The 22364-nt window shown below is 44.5% G+C and overlaps 1 protein-coding gene across 2 annotated transcripts in view; it reads right to left on the reverse strand.

Moving 5' to 3' along the window:
* Positions 1 to 17054, reverse strand: part of DCBLD1 (discoidin, CUB and LCCL domain containing 1) — a 49627-nt gene extending 32573 nt beyond the window's left edge. For both annotated transcript variants that reach the window (XM_055714490.1, XM_055714489.1), the window contains exons 1-2: positions 16694 to 17054; positions 651 to 863 (exon numbers count right to left, since the gene is read on the reverse strand). In XM_055714490.1, coding sequence (XP_055570465.1) covers positions 651 to 863; positions 16694 to 16934 — 454 coding nt within the window. In that variant the 5' untranslated portion in view covers positions 16935 to 17054. The remainder of the gene's footprint in view (positions 1 to 650; positions 864 to 16693) is intronic.
* Positions 17055 to 22364: the final 5310 nt, after the last annotated feature.

A 22364-nucleotide genomic window follows, 5' to 3' on the forward strand; every position in this document is an offset into this window, starting at 1 on the left:
TGATTTGAGAATGGCCTCAGGTTCTCCCTGTGGGGGATCCCGTTGTCATTATGACTGTTTTAAGTGCACAGCTGTAGCAGATTACTCACTTATCTTCCTGCGCAAATCTCTCACAGGAGTGCAGACTGGCTGCACATATTTAATGTCTTCGAGTATTAAAGCCTGTATATTAGCAAAGGTTATCAGTGTCTAATAGGTAGCATTAACAAAGGTTACCTCCTCTCTGAGCCCTGAACTGCCTAGGAAATAGAGACGTGCAGGATCATTGGCTCCAGTTTCTCATCTCGCCTCTGTCTAGCCCGTGAGCTACCCGAGAAGGGTACAGGGCCGATACAGATCCACGTACTTGCTCTACCAAAGCTGTGACAGTACGGCTCTGCAGGCCTGAGGGCAGAGCCCCTGCAGTGGATGCGCCAGAAGCAGGCACAAGCCCCGGTGGGCCCCTCCACAGAGCAGCATGGCAGCACCTCCAGCCTTGGCAGAGCAGCACACGGTGCGGTCAGTGGCCTCCCATACTGAGAACAGCACACTTGAATACAAAAAAAGAGGAGGAAAGGACAAAAGCTGACATTTCTTCCATTCTGCTGACCCAGCCTTTACTCACATTTCTACCAGTTCATGCATCAACCACTGCCTTATCTTTTACATACCATGCAATGTTGAAGAGCTCTGGATGGTAAGGTAGCTGGATTCACATTTCTGTGATTCGATATCCAGATCTCCAATTTTTAAGATGAGGCGTTTTCCTGGAGGCACTTGGATTTTCTTTTCACAAAGAGTGTAGTTTGGGTATGTCCCGGGATAGTTCTTGGATGCCAGGGTCCCACTATCCTGATACATCACCATGTGCCCACATCCATCCCCTGCAGCAGGAGAAGAAACAAGGAAGGGAAACAAAACATATTCCTCAATAAAAATGCATAAGAAAATGCTGGTCACATAATCATCTCACGTGCGCTTCCACCTTTTAAAAAAGCATTTTGTTTTACTCCACCTCAGTTATGCTATCGTTGGAACATTGGCAACAAATAAACACAGTCATATTTCTCTTGTAAAGCGGGAGAAAGGAGGGCTGGAAATACTCATGAACTAAGATGTATTTGACAGTCCTGTACAAGCAGAGTCTCTCTGGCTTTCTGTTTTACAGCCAAATCCTACTGAAACTCTGAAGGTGCAATTCCACATGTAATAGGTAGGATGGTTCCTTAAACTGTTTTCTCCCAATTCTTGTTCCACAATTTATTTCCATAGAAAGAACCATCAGAGAGAGGGTAACTGAATCACACATGAAAGCACAGACATGATTTAACTACGTACTGTCACAGACCTGACTCATCTTACTTTCCTGTTGGTTTGCTTGCACCACTTGCACAATACAAAAAGCCCAGGGGGCAAGGCAAAACCACAGGAGGGGCTACAGAAGTGGGACGTGCATTGTTAATGGTACACGGACTGCTTCATGGTAGCATGCCTGGAGATCTAAGTGGTGCCGCTTCCTTGCTCCAGGGGTGAAGGTAGGTGCCCACAAAGTGTGTTTCTGTGGCACTGTGTAGGAGCCAGCTCAGCTTTGGAGCCTTTCCTTGGTGGAGAGGCATTGGAGGAGCAGCTGCAGCAGAACGCATGACAACAGGAAAAGGTACATGGAAATACATGGAGGGATGTGGGGACGGACATGGAAAACAGGAAGCATCCATGGAGGGGAAGGAAGCAAGTATCAGATAAAAGACCTTGACTACTAAATGAAGTAATTTTTGCTGAACTATTTAAAAGTGTACTAGTAACTTAAAATGTATATATTAAAGCTTAAACCATTTCATTCTGCTGAATCTTCCAAATCATGAAAACTATTGCAACAGTGGAACCAGTCCCATAGATACGGGCATATAACAGGCAGTCCTTGGTTTTAGGTCAGTTAGGGCATCGGCACTATTTACATGAGTCTTGTATTCTGTTATCCTTTATCACTGCAAAACCAATGTTAGTTCCAGAAGTGTTAATAAAATAAAGAATCCTGCAGAGCTGGGAATTCACAATATTCACTTTAACTACCCAAAATTTTACCTTTGGGGATATTTTAGTAAAACTGTTTTGGTCTGTGCACTTCAATGACTATCTGAATTTCCTTCCACAATCTCTAGGAGGAACAAATTTAAAGTTTGATAAGATTATTTTAAAATGAACAACTAAAAATGAAGTGTTGATAAAGAAACGTGCCATACCAGGGGTTGGGGGGAAGGTGGCATGCTGTGCAAAGATAAGCTCCAAGCTATCAAACTTCAACTTGCTACTATATAATTACACTGCCATTTCATCCAACTCACTCAACCACTTTTTCACAAGAAACAGAATTTATTTTGAAGCCTTATCTTTATCACTAGCTTTTTTGCCTACAATTTAATTTTGTCACAGGTTCATGCTTGGAATAGCGGTGAATAGAAGACATAGATCCAAAATCATATCACCATAAAACATATTAATTTTTTTTTCAGAGCTCCTTGTTCGCATACTTTAAGACACATCCATTTTTCAAGTTTTTTATTCAAGCATTATTGATTTCATAATACATAGGAAAATGCTCAGGATGAAAGGCAAACTGGCCTCTTGAGCAAATCATCTTTTAATGGAAACTTTCTACAACAGGAATAAAAATATACAGAGTAATACAGTACACAAGCTATCAACTTTATGAACCCAGAGAGGTGTCCACAAAGATCCAAGCAGTGTAAAACCAGATCATGTGCAGCAGGACACAGGACAACCTTGCTGCCTGTGTAGCCAACTGCTGCGTACTAAAAAAGAACTGCCCGTGGCCTTTAATTTACACTGTGTGTTTCTATCAGTAAGCATTTACTTTAGTTGGACTGATGAAAATAAAGTAACTACAACCCAGAACTTGGTTTGCAACTTACCCTTATTGGGAAAGAAAAGGAAAAAACAAAGGGAAAAGTTACACAACCACAACAAAATGTCATGGGGATGAACTCCTTAAAATGAAAAGTCTAGTGTTGCACAGTCTTCCCTCGCTGGGCTATGTTCTGGCCTGTGTCACATCGGTACAACCCCAAGGACCCATTGTGGTACAAAACTGAAAAGACACTGCTATCATGGTAAGACCCTGACAGCTGTCCAGGTCACAAAGCATTGTATTTCTGCAGAAAGCGTACAGGCAAAACTGGGCACCAGACACCTCAGCCTGCCAATCTCCGTTGAGGTTATACAAGGTCTTGTTCCCAGGGAAACTCCTTTTTTTTTTTTTTACATCTGCCTTTCAGTCAGTGTTGAAGCGTATTAACACCAGAATACCTTTTGAGCTGAGAAAGCATAAATGCTATTTTCCGACTTTTCACTGATGAAGCATGGTCATTCAAACACTCCAGCTGGTGAGAGGCAAGCACAGCACCATCCTGCCTCGTAACATCCCTTGTTGCCTCTGTTCTGTCTGCCTCAAAGGAAAAGGTCATGACAAAAGCTTGTTCACCACAAGAACCAAAGCAGCGTGCAAAAAGTCAGACCAAGCCCTAGTAACTATTGCTTCTTACAGAGAAGCCTGACTGCAGCTCTAAATTTTTAATTTCTCAGCAAGATTACCACAGCAAAATAAAAATCTTGGACTGAAATTTGCTAGGAAATGCACCCTAGGCAAGGAGTGTGAAGGTATGGAGGGAAGGGGGAATAAAACTCAGGATCTGGTAACTCATTGAAAGAGAGATTTAATGACTAAATGTAATAAAAAATTTAAAAATACAATCCCACTATATATCAAGGGCTCAGAAATGAAGGCAAACTGTAAGGAATTCAAAACGTATCCCTGTTCACAGTTTCAAATGAAAAATGTGAACAATAATACCATTAGTTTGGTTCTTAACATTATTTTCCACATTACATTTTGATTTTCAATAGAGATGTATTGACCAAGCCTCAGATATGTTTCCATTTAAAACACAACTGCTTCCCCTTATGAAAACTATGGTTTAAATACCCGATCTCGCACTCTTTTCTATTGGCACAGCTCTTCTGGCTGGAAATACATGTATTCAGCTGGTCAGTTCAATGCAGGATTTCTGGCTAACACTACATTTTCACTTACTGTTTACTTCTAGGAAACTGCTTTCTATCACCCCATTTGGCAAGAAGCTGGCAGCCTTGCCTTGGACATCCAGGTTTCACCACTTCTCACTGGACAAGAGCAAAGCAAAATCTTTGGAGCACAAGAAAGACAAAACACACTTAGATTTAATAAAATCTCTCCTCAGCACCAAGAGTTACTAAAAGCACATCAAACATGCTTTGTAAACAAAGTTCCCACAGGCATTTGAATAAAGATCAAGATCATGGTCTCTGGATCGCGGGTGCCCGCCTGTTGGCCTACGCACAGGTTGCACCAGAGATCACACAGCGCTGGAATGAAGGCTGTTTACCACAGATAAAAATAGCCTCCTACAGCAGAAGGTGGAAATAACTCCCCAAGTAAGAACCACAACCGGCACCTTCTGCCGTTGCAGCGGGCACGCCGCCTGCACCTTGCCCCCTCACACGGTGCTCGCTGAGAGCTGCGCCTGCATGTGAAACCAAACCTGGGAACCTGCCAGAAGACACCAGCACATGTCCCTGTGGGGAGGGCAAGAGGAGGTACCAGGTGGCTGGCAGGCAGCACCATTTCCCATCCTCAGACACATGCATGATGGATGTGCGTAGGACAAGGTGAAGGCGTAGCTCCAAGTAGCTGTGTCTGGGCTGGGTCTGACCATGGCTGCTGGCTCATGGGCACAAGGGCGCCTTCCAGGATCTACCCTGCCCAGGATGGATGTAGGCAATGAAATCGATGCCCACGAATGAGCTCCAGCCCCACACTGTGAGCTGCCCTGGACATAGCCCCAACAGATACTGTGGCTTTAGCAAAATGGAGTTGATCCCAGAAGAAGCAGAGTTAGAGACCTCTGAAAATGATGCTGGTTCCTTCAGGTACCCTCCTGCCACCCAAAATCACCTGGCTAGGCTGACTCTACTCCCACCTCTTCCCAAATCCAGTGCACAGCCAAGCCCTGGCCTCTTCACTCCTGTCTCCCAGGCTTTTCCACCCCTTGCTCACACACATAAGGGCACACGTACCCTGCCTTCATCCAAGCACTCAGCACATCACCCTCTGAGTTAGGGAGAAGATTACAGTTTTTCAAATAACTGCTATAAAAAGTTTCCACATGCTGCATCTTTCATGAAACACATTTATACCACTAACTACAAAACAGCTACATAGCATGATATCAAAGTACATTTTCAGAAGCATTGCTACAACATCCTGGCAGCAAACAGCTGCCGCCTTCATCCTTCTGATTCACCCTTACGAAGCAGTTAATAACAGACTTGGACTCACTCCAGCACTAAATACGTGTTACACCTAGGTGTGCTCACACACACAGCCAGAAGCTCCCTGTCCTCTTCCACCCCTCTGCGCAAGCCCTGTCAGGCACCAGCATTTCTCTCTCAGCCTCTCTGGCTACAGGCTCCCACTACTTGCTGCCCCTTGGCTGCTGATCTCTTTCCACTGGGATGAAGACACCCAAAGCAACCTTATTTCCCTCTCCGCCTCCTCTCCCCCAGTTTGACATCCTTTGCATGCCCACCATCATGATGGTGCCCAGGACAGGGTGTTTTCTCCCTACCCTGCGTGGAGGCCAGGGTGCAAAGCTAGTGGGGCGCTGCCAGCCTGTCCTTCTTCCTTCCCAACTCCTCCTTCCCTTGAGAGGAGAGAGCAAGAAAACTGAGTTTGTATACCTACATTCTTGATTCAGCCAGAAATCAGCATTTTCTGAAGAGCCACAGCTGCAAATGGACACAGCCGAAGTGAAGAAAATGCCACTGAGTTGAAGGTACGGCTTTGCAAGCTCTGACGAGAAGCCCCACAGGGAGAAGTGAAATTCGCCTCATCTTCCATGTTGCTTTCCCTCAATAACTCCAGCTTATTAAAAGATACAATAATAACTGAGTCAAGAAGGAGTTATGTGCCCGTGTTTAAGAGAAGATTTGAGTTATGCGTAAGAACAGACAAGTATCTAAAAAAGAAAGCAACTCTTTCCAGCCAAACCTGTGCCCTCCCTGCTCATGTGGGATAGGAGAAAAGATCAGGGAAAAACCAAGACTTTTTGCCAGATGCCATCCAAATCCACTGTTGTGGTCTGACAACACTTCAGGTTTTCATACGGCTGCACTAACAGAATCATGCACACTGCGAACACAAACGGTTTGTACCTTCACTGCTCTGAGGTGATGGAGTAAAACCCAGAATTAAGCATTTCATCTCCAATCCCTCCACTGCCAAACCTGCATCAAGAGCATCAGCTCTTCACTGAGCCATCATAATGGGAGAGAGAGAGAGACCACCATGCAACCATGACCTGAACCCGTCATTTCTCCAGAGAACGATGAAGGTGTCAGGCCTCTGTGCTGCTCCTGGCAATGGGCTCAAGCAGGTAACAAAAACAAAGGGCAACACTGTGGGCCTGAGGCATTACTGAGCAGGTGAGCAACCCCAGTCCCCGTCCCCAGTGGTGCTGGGGTACAGAGCCACGGGCGTCACAGGGAGCAGCAGTGGGGGTGACCACATGCATTTGGGGATTTCACAAACCACAATTTCGGGGAAGATGCCATTTACACCACCTGAGCAGCAGGCTGAGCCCTGTATCTAAAGAAGTATATATATCCAAGGCATTTTTTTTCAGAAGTCCAGCTTTACATTCTTCACAATATTTTGTGGATACAGCAAAAACTGTTTTCAAATAAACCACTGAAAACTAAGGCCAAGTCTATAAACATCTGAAAAAACAGTGACTGCAATCGTCCATGGTCCTTAAATTAGTATTAATATCTTTTCAAGGGAAGAAGTCCCCCACTTTGCAGTATACTTTCAAGTATACTTTGCAAGTATTACTTTGCAAAATGCAAAATAAATAGTGTGTAAACTTCTTCTTTGAACTGCATTTTCATTTGTTTGACTCCATTAGATTCCCAGGAAACATTCTAATCCCTGTGCTGCAGCAATTCCTCAGGACACCCATTTTGCTGCCCAAGCTAACCAAGCAGTGGCTTGGAGGAGGGCTGAGAGAGCAGGAACAGAAGGTAGAACAGCAAAAGAAAGGAACATTGCGGAGTGCTGATATGTTGCCCAAATTATTTACTTACCGGCTTCAAAGGGATGCAAAAGGAGAAGGTCAAACAAACCACAGTGTGTTTTTCCTCCTCTTCACAGACATTATTACTGTAATGTCCCTCTTAAAGCAGGAATGAAAAAGCAGCAAATGATCTCCAATTGGTTCCATAAATCACAAATTCCCACCGTGTGCCCAAGCTGCCACCCCTCCCGCTGCGATTCCGGCTGCGGGCGGAGGCTGGCTTTCCCCAGGGTGTCCCCTGCTGCCAGCCTCAGGAGATGCTCTGCCTCAAAAATATACAAAGTTATTTTGGTAACCACGTTGGATGGCCATCATCAAGTATAGAAAAAAAAATACTCCTAACAACCATTCTAAGTGTCTTAACCAGCAAAGTAGCTTACATCTGTACTACCGTTTTTCAAAGTTAAGAGAGTTCTACAGCAACTGCAAGCACTGCCACATGCCAGTAGCCAGGGAAATCTTTCCAGCTGTGCTGAGCTACATGGCAGTGACTTTGCAGGACTGCCACAACCAACCCAGGCAGCCTTTACTACCCCTGAAACCTCTCACCTTTGCAGAAGTCTGCAAAGACAAAAACCCAGCAAGATCTGAGATTTTATTTATTTAGCTGCTGAAATGCAAAAACAAAGCAGAAATCTCCTTATAAGCAGCTTCTTCCATCAACAGGAAGCCATGTTCCACCAAAGAGGAAACTTCACACCCAGCATTCAGGTTTGCAACCTTAACAAGTAGGAGAGTAAATCTTACTTAAATGAACACAAATGTGAGCCAGAAACTCATATACTGAAACTCTTCCAGTTTCACTGTATCCATAAAGACTGGATTAATTTTGCTGCTTAATCAAATAACTTTCTGGAGAGCAAGCATCTCATCTGCATACACATGTTAGGGACTTAATGTTGGAATGAAACCTAACACTAGCTACATTCACACATGAGACCTCGGTGATATGACAATTCGGATTACCACAGAAATCACAGTGCCAAAAGGAGACAACGGCAGCTACACCCTGGTAGTCCTTTTTCCATTAATTATTTATGAGGACACAGGATTAAGAACTTGCTGCACTTCATAAAGAACAAGATTCTGTAACACATGAGAGACAAGGTTTACACAAAAATGTAAACAGCATCATACAATTTTCTTGCTTTGCTTCTATTAAATACCCAAATAGTAGCAAACTAGTTTGCCTTTGCTTTTCAGGATCACTATCTAGTTCCATCACAATCTGTGAAAGACAGACAGTACTGGAGTACATGTCAAAAATAAGTATGTTTTAGTCACTGCTTTCAGGACTTAGGCAGTACACCCAAATGTAGTCCTCCACAGAAGTGAGTTTCAGCACTGGAATTTGCTTTTCAGCACTCTAAATACAGCACTCTCAAGCTTGTGGGTGTGAGAAAGCTTCTATGCCTTTTTTACTGCTGCAACAAAAGAGATTTGTAAATTTTTATTTATTTCCTGCATAGCTGCATTTAATATTTGTCAACGCTTTTGTTTATGGAGGTGGCATATTGCTGTGATTGACCACCTCAACACTTTATTGGTCTGTGTGTTTTTGGAAAGAGATATGAGGACAGAGCTATGCATGTATGGAAATTTCAGAGCAATCTTAAGTGCAGAGTCTCCTTTTTGTAAAAGGGAAGTTGATTTTTTGTTTTCTAACAAATACCTGCCTACTTTAAGATACATATCCACATTACAGGCTTCAAGTGCAGAAAAGGCACCAAGTTCATCCCCAAGCACTTGCTGTAACTGCATGCTCAGAGGGAACCTTGAAGGATGGTACATAAACGGGAAGATGCTCATGCTCCTCCACCAGCTGGCCATGTAGAGTAACTCAGGACCCCAGTGATACTTCAGTGCTATAAAGGCTATGCGGAACAAATATTGCAGAGACAGAGGTTTCTTCCCTGTCCTCTGCCTGCAGCATAGCAGGAACATGGGACCGCAGTGGAAGATGGAGACCCCACCCCATGCTGGGCTCCCTGTGGGTTGGGGGACATTGTGGCATTAGGGCATTTTCTCTGATTCTACTGATTTGAGGCAAACATGCAGTTGGATTTTTATTAAGGGCTTTTCAGGCAAAGTAGGAAATGCTAATCTTAACTGAGAGACATATCATATATATGCAAATTGTTTGCTCTACTTTCTCCATCTGTTTTCTTCCAAGGTTTTTCTCTTCACTGTGCTTTACTGGAGATTAACTTACAGTATATTGCACCGAATTTGGACTGTGTGGGAAACATATGCTGCAAGCTCAGGGCCAGACTCGAATATTGGGTTGCACAGGAATAGGAATATTCACAGCAGTGCTAAGGACTGACAAACCCACAGGGACAGGAAATTCAGAGACACCAGGCTAAGGGACAGGCTGAAGCAGAACTGTTCCAGTTACTGTAGCAGGTGGGAAGGCAAGACTTCAGAACAGCTTCAATTTGGGTAGGAGGAAATGGCTGAACACGATAGAATGAAACCACCATCACCCTTTTTATAATATGTAATTCCCTTGTTAGTGTGATACAAGTCAAGCAAGATAAACAGTTATCAGTAACGAAGGGTGGTCTCTTTTGAAATCAAACCTGTCCCAGCTTACTTGAACAAGCACACATTCACCGTTTTCGCTCATGTGCCAGGGTGGAATACATGGTTTGTTAGTAAGAAAGGACAACAGAAAGCACACCACTTTTCTCAATGCAAATTACACACACACACCCCGTTATCCCCAAGGTATAAATTAACAAATATCTCAAGTGAAAATTAATCGGTTTGTGATTAAAACAATAATTGCTATTTACTAGCCAGATGCAATTTTCTGTTTTGCTTTTTGAGTCAGTCAACCCAGCTTCTAGGAAACTAGCTATTTCCTCCATATATAACAAGTGGTTCCTCACAAGCCCAGTAGAAATGGACCCCAAAATTAACTGAACTAAGACGAAAGTATGGCCAAAAAAGCTACATCAGGCTCCTGATCTCGAGTACTGAAGGCAAGAAATGCCTTTTTTCAGCATTCTCGCGCAACCAGCCTGCCTGATACTTATCATCAAGATATTAACCAGAATGGTACACTCTGAGACTGCATAAACCAGGAAATTTAGTAATCTGTCTGGTTCATTGTGGTTACATATAGTTGCTGTGAAAAATATTTGAATTTTTTTAAAAAAAAAAAAAAGGAAAGCAGTCACACTGTTACTTAAGTACTACAGTGTCAGTTGTAGAACTGTATTTGATCCACAGTGCCGTTTCTGCATGCTCTGTGACATGTTAATATGAGACTGCATAAAAGGTTATTTGCAAATGGATCTGAAAAATAGTACAGAGAAAATGTTTTGTGCTACCCTGTGTATACCACTTACACCGAAACTCCGTAATTTCATTCTATTTGACTGGATTTTTTTGATTAGCAGTTGTATCAAACAATCATGTTCTTAAGTTTTGAAACAGTGTACAGCAGAAAGGTCTGAACAGTTTTTCACTCATCTCAAGAGTAAATACCTCAGTGTAGCTGCTCGATTTAGTTTGATACAATACTATTTTGCTTTCCACCTAGAGAACACAGGGACTTAATTTCATCTAAAAAATCAGTAGATTCATTCTCAAAAACAAGCGTTAGCACTTGTTGAAAATCAGCATGTTTTAAGGTCCGTGAGTTTAGCTATGCCTGTTCTGTCTCTGACTAAATACTAATAGATCAGCAAGTGCTGACTCCTCCTTGGGTTTGAAAATGTTAATGTGACCACCCAAGTACTCACCGCATGTGGCACAATACTTCATATTACAGCTTGTCTATTGAAATTCTGTTTTAAAGCCTTCAGCTCTGTGGCTCCCAAACATTTCAACTTCAACTTCCCTGCACTGTGCTGACACAAGAAACATGGGATAATACCCCCTGGCTTTAGGAGCAAGCTGAGACAACAGGGAGGGCAGCAGCACTGGTGTGCACCTTGGATGTTGCTGCCAAAACCTCCTGGTAGAGGGAGACCCACAGGATGCTTGAATTTATTTCACAGGTTAAAATATATTTTTTCCTTCAGTTTTTCATCTGGAGAACAAAATGGACTTTGTTTGTTACAAGGTCATTTTACAAATGAAGCATAGCTGACTATTAAAGTCAAAGCAACCCACCAACAGAGAACTGGTGTGGCACCAGAGCAAAATACAAGTAGTTTCTGCAGTTACCACAGCTGCAACAACAAGGCCGAGGCACATAACAAAGCCATTCTGTTCGGATGGGTGAAGAAATCCACCCACATTTCCAATGTTTTGAGGTCTCTCCTACTACACCATGGAGAAAAGTTTTGTTTGATTTCTGACAGGACACACAGGCCTTTGTATAGCATGAGGGATCGCACCCAGAATTCTCTATGTGTTTTTGTAATTTGAAATAGAACAAATAAACATAATTTTTATTCAGTAGACATGAACATCTGGAAGATGACATCAACATGATTCCAACTTTAATGTCAAAGCGTTAGACTGAAATTCAATATCGCTGAACAATTTGTGGAGGAAGTGCCAGAAATGAACAACACAAGATTAAAACTGTGATGGAAACAAGGTTTATGCAGCAGCTGAGGGAACAAACAATGTTTTAGAGCTCTACTAAATGCCTGATGAACATTATTGTAATTATAGGAGCAGCCTGAGCCTAGATGTGTGATTCTAAATATCAAAAATAAGATCATGGTCTTCTAGGAGGCCTTAGGTCCAGGTTTCTAGCCTTGTCCTGCCCTGCTTTCCACATTTATTCTCCTGTCCCTCTTTATGGCACTTGAGAACACCTTTACTGAAACTCTGGAGACAAGCAAAGTCAGCACGGCCTGGGCACCCTCATCCTTCCCTCTGCCTACGTGGAAAAGCAGTGCAGAGCTGCCGCACAGGCAGCTGCTGCCACCGGACAGCACCCCATCCCACCAGGGTAACAGAAAAGAGTAAGGTCACGCTGGGACTGGAAACCGTGCTCAGGCAGAAAGCCTCACCACCATCAAACTAAGACTTCACGTCTTGGAAGGAACCCCCTGAGAGGCAAGTCCTGGCTCTGTCAGAAGAAGAGACAAGGAAAGAGAGAGGAGGAAAGACCAAAATGTTTCCTCCTCATAACGCTCTCAGGCTTAATTACACAGGATCAACAATCCTAACCATAACTACTGGCAGCCTCTCTATGTGCAAGCATCCAGCCAACCTCAAAAATGGGGCTTTAGCACTGACAAAATTTTCACAGGCAAAAATCAGTTTAATTAGATAGTTTGTAATTTATTCTGAAAGCTAAAATGAAGATATCTGTACTCCTAAAACTAGTCAAACAACTATCCCTTTTTATTTAAACATCACTATTAGATTGTCCCAGTTTGAAGTTTCCTACTCCCAGTTGTAACGCTAATTAAACCTTTTGGGGAAGTTGTGTGCTCATTCTTATGCGGTGCTATTAACATTTTTTATTGCAGATGGTTGGGATCCAATACCATTCCACTGAATCCAGTCAGAAGGATTTTATTTTGATTTTGTCTGGCTTGTTTTATTTTTAGCAGATGGTGCAAACCCATATGTTGATGAGTACGTGCCACAGGAGGGCATGTGATACAATACAGCCGGCCCCAAACTACAGCGACGTCTATGCTGAGAACTTCAGTGACCATCACTCAGGACCACACTTCTTGGCATGATGTGTCAGCCCTGATGGGCTTTCAAAACTATACTATTTCTGGTACCTAAAATAGCTTTGAGAAGCTACCTCAGGCATCTACACAGCAGTGTAAGCATCCTCAAAGTCAGTGTTTTTCAAACTAATTTTTACTGGGCTACACGTGTAGCTCAAGTGGACTGAAGTGACAGTTTTGATAAATATAAATTTGTGTATTTTGCATATGCAAGTCAACAAATATTTTTCACAAAATAGGTAGGATTCAACAGCCCCGCACATTACATGCATATGCAGGTAACAATTTTCCCAAGGCATCTTTCTCTCCCTCCTTTGTCAGCAAGACTCCCAGTGGCCTCCCTGTCTCTAATTTTGTTTGCAATACATCCCCTGGATAACCTAAAGAGAAGGACATATAACAGGCTTAGAGCTATTTATAACAATGTCTGTGCGACTGAAAACATTGCAGTTTTCATGTGGTGGGTACACGCATTGCTTATGAACTGCAACCAGAAAACTGTTGCCTCCTTCTTTAGTGATTCTAGTCAGCATTCACAAGGCAAGATGGAGGGAGTCAAGGGAGGAAGCAGACATAAGGAAAAATGCAAACAAACGGAAAATTTATCAATCACTTATATTCAGAAACTGGGGGGTGGGTGGGTATATGTGTGTGTACACGAAAGATTCATCTCTGTCTGCATTTCAAACTGCTGGAAACGGGCATGCAAAGTGGACTAGCACGATCACACCAATATTCTTCAGTATGGGTTTTTACAAGCCCCTGAGAACAAGCATAATCTCTCATAATTACTGCATATGCTGTTGTCATATTAAATAACAGCCTTGCCTCAAAACATTGAAAAGTCTACTGCCCATCAATTCTTCCAACTGGGCGCTGGGCACACCTGTCAACAGACCCAGCAATACTGCAAGCAAACTTCATGTTCAGGTGCTCACTTGCAAAGCCCACATGAACTAGTTCCATTGCTGTACTTTATATGAAGTGAAAATAAATTAGTTTCAGCAAGAGCAGTGGCTTAAAACCTTCTTCTTAATAGAGTAAAAACCCCATTCCTCTTATGCCTTCCTACAAACAGTCAACCCTCAGGTCAGTTTTAAGTCCTACTGGTCAGAAATGTAATAGAAGACTCAAAACTCTGAGAAGACTCGGATTCAACTCTGATTTCTGCTGCCCACAATTACGTGGTTCAAGGTCTTGTTCAATGAGGCCAGAAGAAAAAACAAGAGAACAGTAAAAGGCAAAGATAACATGTTCAGGTTTGCCTCCCTTCTGCCTTGGGTTTGAACTGCTGGAAGGAGATTTTGAGAAGAGATACCAGGTCAGGTATGGCTGCATGAGGTTGGCAGATGGGAAGCAAGGTGTATTTTGTAGTTGTCAGCAAAGAACTGGCAACTGAAACCGCAAGAGAAGTTAAAGATTGGCATACAGCAGAATAAAAAGGGAAAAGAGCCTTCTATTATAAATCCCAAAGCTCTTTATTACTCATGGACAGTCATAGATGTGATATTTGTCCCCAGGTGAAACCTGCTAAGCTTATAAATGTTTTAATTAGAATCTGCTCACTAAATGCTGTCTTTCCTATCATTATTCCATGTTTCATAGGTGTCCTCGAACCACACACACATTTAACACATTTTCAAGAGCAGAAAAAGAGCAGACACTTGGGCTCTGCAGTCACACTCAGATAACGAGCCATGCTATGAAGTAACCAAGCCAAGTGAAAAAAAGAGGCTTTCCCTTAATTTAAAACATAAGTAAGAAAACAGAAGCTGTAACGGCAGCTTCACCCTTGTTCTGTAACATCCCTCCAGAAAAAGTGAAGAGGCAGGTGAGCTGGTCATGAAAAAAGCAGGTTGTACAGACAGCTCATGAGAAGCCAGAAAAATGTACTACTATATTTTTAAAAATGCGTATTTTTAACTCAATATATTTAAACCAGCGCATCTTTCTTTGAACCAGCTGGTGGGAGACACCAGTGGTGACAAGATGCAGAATTAGCTGAAACTCAAGCTTGATTCACTCTGGCACTTTGCGCACTCCATTACAACTTTTAAATGAAGTCAAGAAGCTTGCACAACAGGAAGTTTGTATCCACTTACCCTTATCTCCTTTCTCCACTGGTGTGACTTTAGAACACTTAGCCCCTAATTTATAGGGTAATATCAATAAACAAACAAACAGAATAACTGCTCCCCGAGGGGAAAGGGAAGACAGGGGTCAAAATTCTCTTCTGCTTTCTAGACACTGGACAGACTATCTTGCAAATTTCAGTTTGGTCCAAAGAAAACCAGGCAAAATAGTACTTGTGTTTCCATGCTGTTGGTTTGATAGTAGAAACATTTTTTAACATAGATTCACAAATAGAATTAGAGTTATTTGGGTTGGAAGGCACCTTAAAGATCATGTAGTTCCAACCACCCTGCCATGGGCAGGGACACCTTCCACTAGACCAGGTTGCTCCAAGCCCCATCCAACCTGGCCTTGAACATAAGTGCTTTTACCAATTAATTTGGGAATACAGAACAGGAGTAGGATTCATACTTAATGCTTAGTGCCACTGTATGCACTAAAAGCCCCAGAAATCTCAGCAAACTTAGTATTTCTAACTGACTTTCCAAATGACTTTATCCTTGATGTCATCACGTGCGAGACAAACATTGGTGAAAGAAGAAACAAACAAATAAAAAAACCTGCCAAAACACTGATGAAAAGAGGGGACTGAAGGAATATTTTTTTCTTTGCTACATATGTACTTCCTGGAGCGTATCAAGTTGGAGTCTCAAACGGGGAAACATATTGAGGACAGAATAGCAAAGCTGGCATGATGCTGGCAAGTGGAAGGCGACACAAAACTCATACCAAGTTCTCCCTTCTGTGGAGATCTGTATCAGAAAGCTGCATTAATAGGAAGTTACGGGAAAAACAAGTATAAATCAGCCCAACAAAGTACTTTGTACCACTACCTGGATGCAATGCTAATGCACAGCACTGGGTTCTGGAATTTGTAGCCAAGTTGCCACATTAATACGGGGACTATTAATTTATCTGAACGTGTTGTCAAGCTCATTACGGCGCCTAATTTCCAGTGTTAACTACGCTACCAGTAGCTGTCAGCGAACTCTTCTAAGATGGATGCACTGGCCACGCAATGCCACAGCCAAAAGGGGGCAACTCCTCGGCAGCAGAAGGCAGATGTAATTTACACAGGAAGCTTAACCGTGAGCCGCATGAAAACACGGGGTGAGGACAATAGTACCTGGGCCCTAATTTTAGCAAACTGCAGTACCACAAAAGGGCTTACAAGGGCCCCTTGAGATTCCCACGAAACTTTGTGCCGGCACGAGTAAGGACATTTCTCTTTCTCAGCAGAAGAGCAGACCTGCCGGTATCCAGCTGTGGGCCAAGGGCCGCCGGCCCCGGCCCCGCTGCCGGTGCCCGAGAGGCGACCGCCGCGCACGGGGCTCCCGCCGGGGCCGATGAGGCGCGGCCGGAGCCGGGCGCCCAGGTGGCAGCGGGGACCGCGGGGACCGCCGGAGCCGCTCCCTGCCTCCCGCCCGCAACTTGCCGGAGACTTTTCCTCCACTACTTCTTTGACTTAGAACAACAACAACAAAAAAATCCTAATTAACAAAGGATCAAGAAAGCCGTAGTATACATTTACCGTAAGGCCGGTTACTATGTTAATCTCGCAGCTACTCAGACACGGGGATAAACCCGGCGAGGATTAACCAGGTCAACTATACACAGCCCGAGAGCAGCTCAGGCAACGCTCCCGCAGGGCGACAAGGCGAGGGCGCCGGCACCCCCACCGCCGCTCGCCCCAGCGCGGCGCGGACCCCGGGGTCCCCCCACGCCCCCCGCACTCACCCAGCTTCTCCGCCCGCAGCCAGAGCGGGGCCGAGGCTCCCAGCAGCAGCGAGAGCAGCAGCGAGGGGGCGGCCCGCGCCCCCCCGGCGGGGCCCACGGCTCCGGCTCTCGGCGGGGCGGGCAAGGCACAACTTCCCCACTTCCCTCCGGCTCCTTTCTCTTCCTCTCCTCCTCCTCCTCGCCGGGGCGGCTCCGGGGCCAGCCCGCGCTCCCGCGGCGGGGGGCGGCTGCCCCCCAGCATCCTTCCCCCGGCAGGTGCTTCTGCGGAGGCGGAGAAGGGGCCGTGCGGGGCTGCTAGTGGCCCCGCGCCCCGCCGGTGGCCGGGCTGCAGCGCTGCCGCCTCCCGCCTCCCCAGCCCGGGGCTGGGGGTGGAGAAAGGAAGCGGGAGAAAGGGAAGCGCCACTATTCCCATTGGGCTGCAGCGCGGGGTATCTCCTCCTCCTGCCGTGGACCGAGGGGCCGGCTCGGCCCCTCCGCCCCCTCCCCTCCGCTCCCCGGGTGCTCCTTCTGCCATCCACCGCTGTTCTGGGGGTGCTGCACAGGGGGCGGGGGGGTCCCCCCAACGCGCGCAGCCCCCAGCATTGCCGGCGACCCCCCGAAGTTGGCAGGCCATATATATATATATGCACGCGTGTATACGTATACACACACACGTACATACATATATATATATATTATTAAGCAACAGGATTATTTTGCTGTTGGCATGCTAATTCCCGGGCGGCGCTCCCGCTGCCACAGCGGGGAGGGACGCGGCGGGGGGCGCGGGGACGCGGCGGGGGGTGGACACGAGTGGGGCGGGCACGAGCGGGGCCGGCGGGCACGAGTGGGGTGGGCAGGAGCGGGGCGGTCGGGTACGCAGCCGGACGGGGCGAAGGGGAGCGTCCGGCCCCTGCAGCAGAGCTGCGGTCGTGCTGGGGCTTCGCGCTCCTGTAACCGGCTCCCGGGGTGGTAACTCCGTGCGTGCGTGATGTGTGCGGGGTTTTGTGCGTTAAAGTTCTAGGCTGAGTTAATTATGGCTTTTTTTAAAGGATGTTGTGGGCAGCCCTCTGTCCGGGTGGGGCGGCCTTAGCCACCTGGCTCCGGAGACCTGTGGCACGGGGAGGGACGCAGGTGCATGGAAGGGAAGCGGCTGCAGTGCCAGCAGCCGCAGGAGACTGGCACATTAAACGGGCCCAGCGGTTGCCTTTCCAAAGTGTGCCGGAGACTTCAAAGTAGCCTGAGCCATACAGCCTTTCCAGGGGTGGATTGCTGTGCGGCAGGTGGAGTCGCACTGCTGACACGTCAGAAATACTGGGCTGTTATGCTCAACTGAAGTACGCAATTAACTTGCATGTCCTAGAGACAACTGATAATTGTTAGATTTTATAGTATTTCAGAAAAAGTCAAGTTTAGTAAACCTTTGTTCTGATCATGCTCTTGTTTTGTGTTTGTAAGTGTTAATGTCTGGTTTTTAACTTTTCAGACACCATATGTGTTAAGGCATATTTTTTACCATGTACTCGGTACATTATATTCTTGGTATATGTATTTAACGCAGGTTTTTAGCATTTGAGACTTACCCCTGCTTTGCAAAGGGGTGTTTGAAATCTGGACTGAAATGTTAGATGCGGTGTAAGGCAGAGAGTGTCCGTTCCTGCAGCAGTTTAGCAGTCAGACTAATCCGTGCTGGACCTTGTCAGCAAATGCCAGCATCCTCCTGGCTGAAGGAGGTTGTGGTGGGTCGCTTGCTTCAAAGCTCTGAAAGCTGAGAGACACTTAAAGAGGAGTATGTCCATGTGAATAAAACTGGCCTGTTCCTGTTTGTGTCTTACAGATTGTCAGGAACAAATCCATACAAATGAAGGGGATTATGGAGGGGAAGAGGCGAGAAAGTCACTCTGCAACAGCCTCAAGACTAGATTTAAAAAGAACACAGAACTGGTGAAAATATTGCAGTCATAGAAAATAGCTTTTTTCACTCTGAAAGAGTTGCAGTTATTGAAAAGCAATAAAACAACGTAAGAGTGTGCATTGTTTATATCAGTCTCAGTGGGTAATCAAAGCCAGTCAGTTATACATGGGTTGGTTCTGGGAGTTGTAGCTATTTGCATTCCATCAACTGAGATCTAGAATATATTCTTTAATAACAGGGCCAGGTTTTAGTTCCATTTGTTAAGGGTCATCATAAATATTGGCGGAAAAGTCCTGCAAGTCAATCCCTTACGGAATAGTAACCTGCAAGTAACCTTATGGAGGAGGCAGTGCTGTGATAAACTGGGTCTGGCAATCTTGACCAATTTAATATGCAGAAGCCTCTACCATGGTGTTTGCAGATAACGTTGCTAGTGCTGAGCTCTCAGCAGAACTTGGGTGGTTGGTACTCAGTACAGGCAAGTTAACGGCCTTGGAAGGCCAAAATGTTTTTTGCCTGTCACACATCTATTGGAGAATTGTAAGGAGGAGGAAGGTGGGTTTGCAGACACTGGGAAAGGAGGCTTTCTCCTTCTCCTGGGTGTTGGAGGCTTGGCAATGCCCTCTGGGATAGATAGCTAGAGAATAATTCCCTTCACAGGTATTTTTATTCCAATGATTTGTACTAAAAAGATGTCATGCCCTTGAGACTGGGGCTGTAAAATATCTGGGAGCGGTATTAGTTTTCCTTTCATGTTTGGTGGAGTTTACTGTACAGGAGAGCACTGGTGGAAGAAAGGGCAGGCAGGCTGCCTTTTCAGTCTTACCACCCTGGGCTCAGCAGGGTGTCACTTGTCCAAGGCCATGTGTTTTTCGTTGCAAACATGTATAATGCTCAGGTGGAAACTCTGCACTTCTTCCAGAAGGCACGGCTTTCCTATTGACTCCAGTAGGATAATGAATAACACAATCAGTGCAGTAGCTTCTGTATTATTTATTTTGCTATTAAATTCACATTACTTTACCATGCCCTCTCCCTGTCAGTTTTCAATATGCTGTAGGCAAGGAACTTACTGTCAGCTTCCAAGATTAAATAATCATTAAGATGAATGAAGTAGTCTATAGCTCTCAAAGCTGTTATTCAAGGACTTGTGTAACCCCTGTCATATTGCTGCATTGGTTCATGTATACTTTTCCAAATTTCCCTTTGTAAGGAAGAGAATTTAAACCAGCTTTTAAGTAAACACAGTTTTAAAGGCAAGGGCTTTGAGTCAAAGTAAAAGATTAATTCAGAAAGAAGGCATACATCGAGCCTGACTGATAACTTGTGGGGATGTCACACAATGGGAGCTTTGCAACATGAGAACTCCCTGGCAGACTACTTCTGCAACTTAATGCAGCTGATTCTGGTCACTAACACTGATTTAATTTGGAAGTGACGGGATCCACCCAAGGATGTAGACAGGCTACTTTTTAGCGTGAACTCGTGCCCTTCCTTTACAGTTAGTTTTCCAAGTGTACGAGTTAGGAGTATTTTGTGTGTTTAATGCAAATGGTATTAACTGAGCCACCTACAAATAGATAATGTATCTCATCTAGTATTTATTGTATGGTTACCTTTACTGTGCAGCCACGTGCAAATGAGAAATTATGTTTTTACTCCACAGATGTGTAGCCTCAGGATGAACAGCAATACAGGGCTTCAGGACAAAATCAGCTCAAAACACTTTAGAAGGTGCTTGGTCAGTATGGTGGGGACATAACCAGGTTTTATTTATAGATTTGTACAGTCTTACAGCTTCATGGGTTTGCCTTCTACCTGTACTTGTTATATAGTTATGTACTTGTATACAACATGTGCTGAAAGAACTTCTAAGCAGAGCTAAAGCAGGTAATGAGTCCTTGCACGCCTCTTGTAATGTTAAGCTGGTAGTTTGTCTGGGGCAAGGGGCAGAGGAGGAAGGAAAAACACACTGAGGAGTTTACCTAAGCTTATCTTGGAAGCTTGACACTATATGCATACTTTCTTTGAAAAGCATCCTGTGTAAGTGTTCTAGGGAAAAAAAAAAAAAAGCCAAAACCCTAATTTATACAAAGAGATTTAAGTTTCATCTTATTGCAGCAGCCTTGCTTTTGTGCAGCTAACAGGAAAATTCCTGTTCTTCCTAAGTTGTAAGCACTTTCTTTGCTGCCTGTGTAGAAGGGGGGGGAATCAGAAGGCACGATGAGGTGGAGAGTACCCAAGGTCACAAAATACAAAGCACAAGAACAATTCTAGACAGTGAGATGTATGTTAATCTCGTCATTTAGCAGAATGATAACTTGCAAGTTGGGAGGTCTTTTAGCAGTCTTTATACATGGGCCAGGTTTTGCATTTGCATTGGTGCGAAGAAAATAGTAGCATGAATTTACAGGATAAAGCTGAGAGCAAAATGCTCTGGTTGCTGATCTCTCTGTACTCAGGTACTACATTATGTCAGAAGCGTATGTGTTGGTTGCATAAAAAAATTAGAATATAAAACATCTAAGGTAAAAGCCTGATGTATCTAGATTCAACATTTGTATATGGTATGTGAGTAACCCTCCTCGTGAAAAATGGTTAGGCTACAGCAAAGTCAGTGCTGCTGTAAGGCTGTGGTATGGCTTAGGAAGTGTAGCAAGTTCCTTGAGACACATCTGAATTATTCTGCATATGTAGAGTATTTAATGGACACGGTATACTGTGTTGTGTTTGTATTGTTGGAAGGCTAAGGCCATGCCCACAGAGCAGTAAAGATGTTTCAGCCTGTATAACACCCCTCGCTGTTAAGGTCTGTCTGCACACCATTAAACCAGCTGGAGACAGACTGATCTCCAGGGTATTCTGACCTCTGGGCTTCTGGTTATTCACCTAACTACTGCTGCAAAAAAGTTCGTTGCATTTGTAGCAGATTGTGGCACTGGGCTCTCCTTGTCAGAGCCAGCCACAGTTCTGGTGAGGCTCACGTTGGCAACCTCCATCCTTGCTTACTGTTAGCATCCCTCTCCAGGTGTGAAAAAGCACAGGAGTGAAGGAGTTAGTAAAATACCATTTCTACTTTTCAAGTAGTTCTGAGCAAGTAACTAAGAGGCTATCATGACTGAGTACTTCATTAAGGGAGACATGAGGTAAAAATCAGACAGAAAAAAACCCCTACAAACAGAAGAAACGGCTTAACTTGCACTGGCACAGGTCACTGCCCACACTCATTTGAATGAGCTGGAACCATAATACTGGTATTATGCAATTACAGTGGTAGCAAAAATCTCTAGGGGGGAAGAGATCATAATTATTTTTAGACCTTAAAAACACTGAAGAAGAAATTGCAGGCAATAAATTCAGGTAATAATCTCTGGGAGAGGAGATGAAACTGCACCAGGCATCAAGACTTTTGCCTTTTATTTTCAGCAGCAGAGAATGATGGGCCTTGTGTAGGTGGGAGTGGTCGCAGGGCCCTTGCCAGCCCTGGCAGGGGATGCCTGTGGGATAATTGGATGCTAAGAGGATATGCAACCTCATTCACTACAACAGCAACAGTTGGGTGTAACTCTAATGAGAGCCATATAGGGGATGAATGTGCACTTTTCATCACTTTAATTACTGTAACCTATCCAATCATGTCACCTATTATGATGTAATTATGAGATCAAGCTGAAGAATAATCATTTGTCCCACTGCCACATATTTTACAGTTTCTTACAGCTGCTTGGTAGTTTTAGGTCATAATTTTTCTTACCTTCAAGTGAAATCAAATAAAGT

Source organism: Falco cherrug, chromosome 6 (assembly GCF_023634085.1).
Source record: "Falco cherrug isolate bFalChe1 chromosome 6, bFalChe1.pri, whole genome shotgun sequence".
Taxonomy (NCBI): Eukaryota; Metazoa; Chordata; class Aves; order Falconiformes; family Falconidae; genus Falco; species Falco cherrug.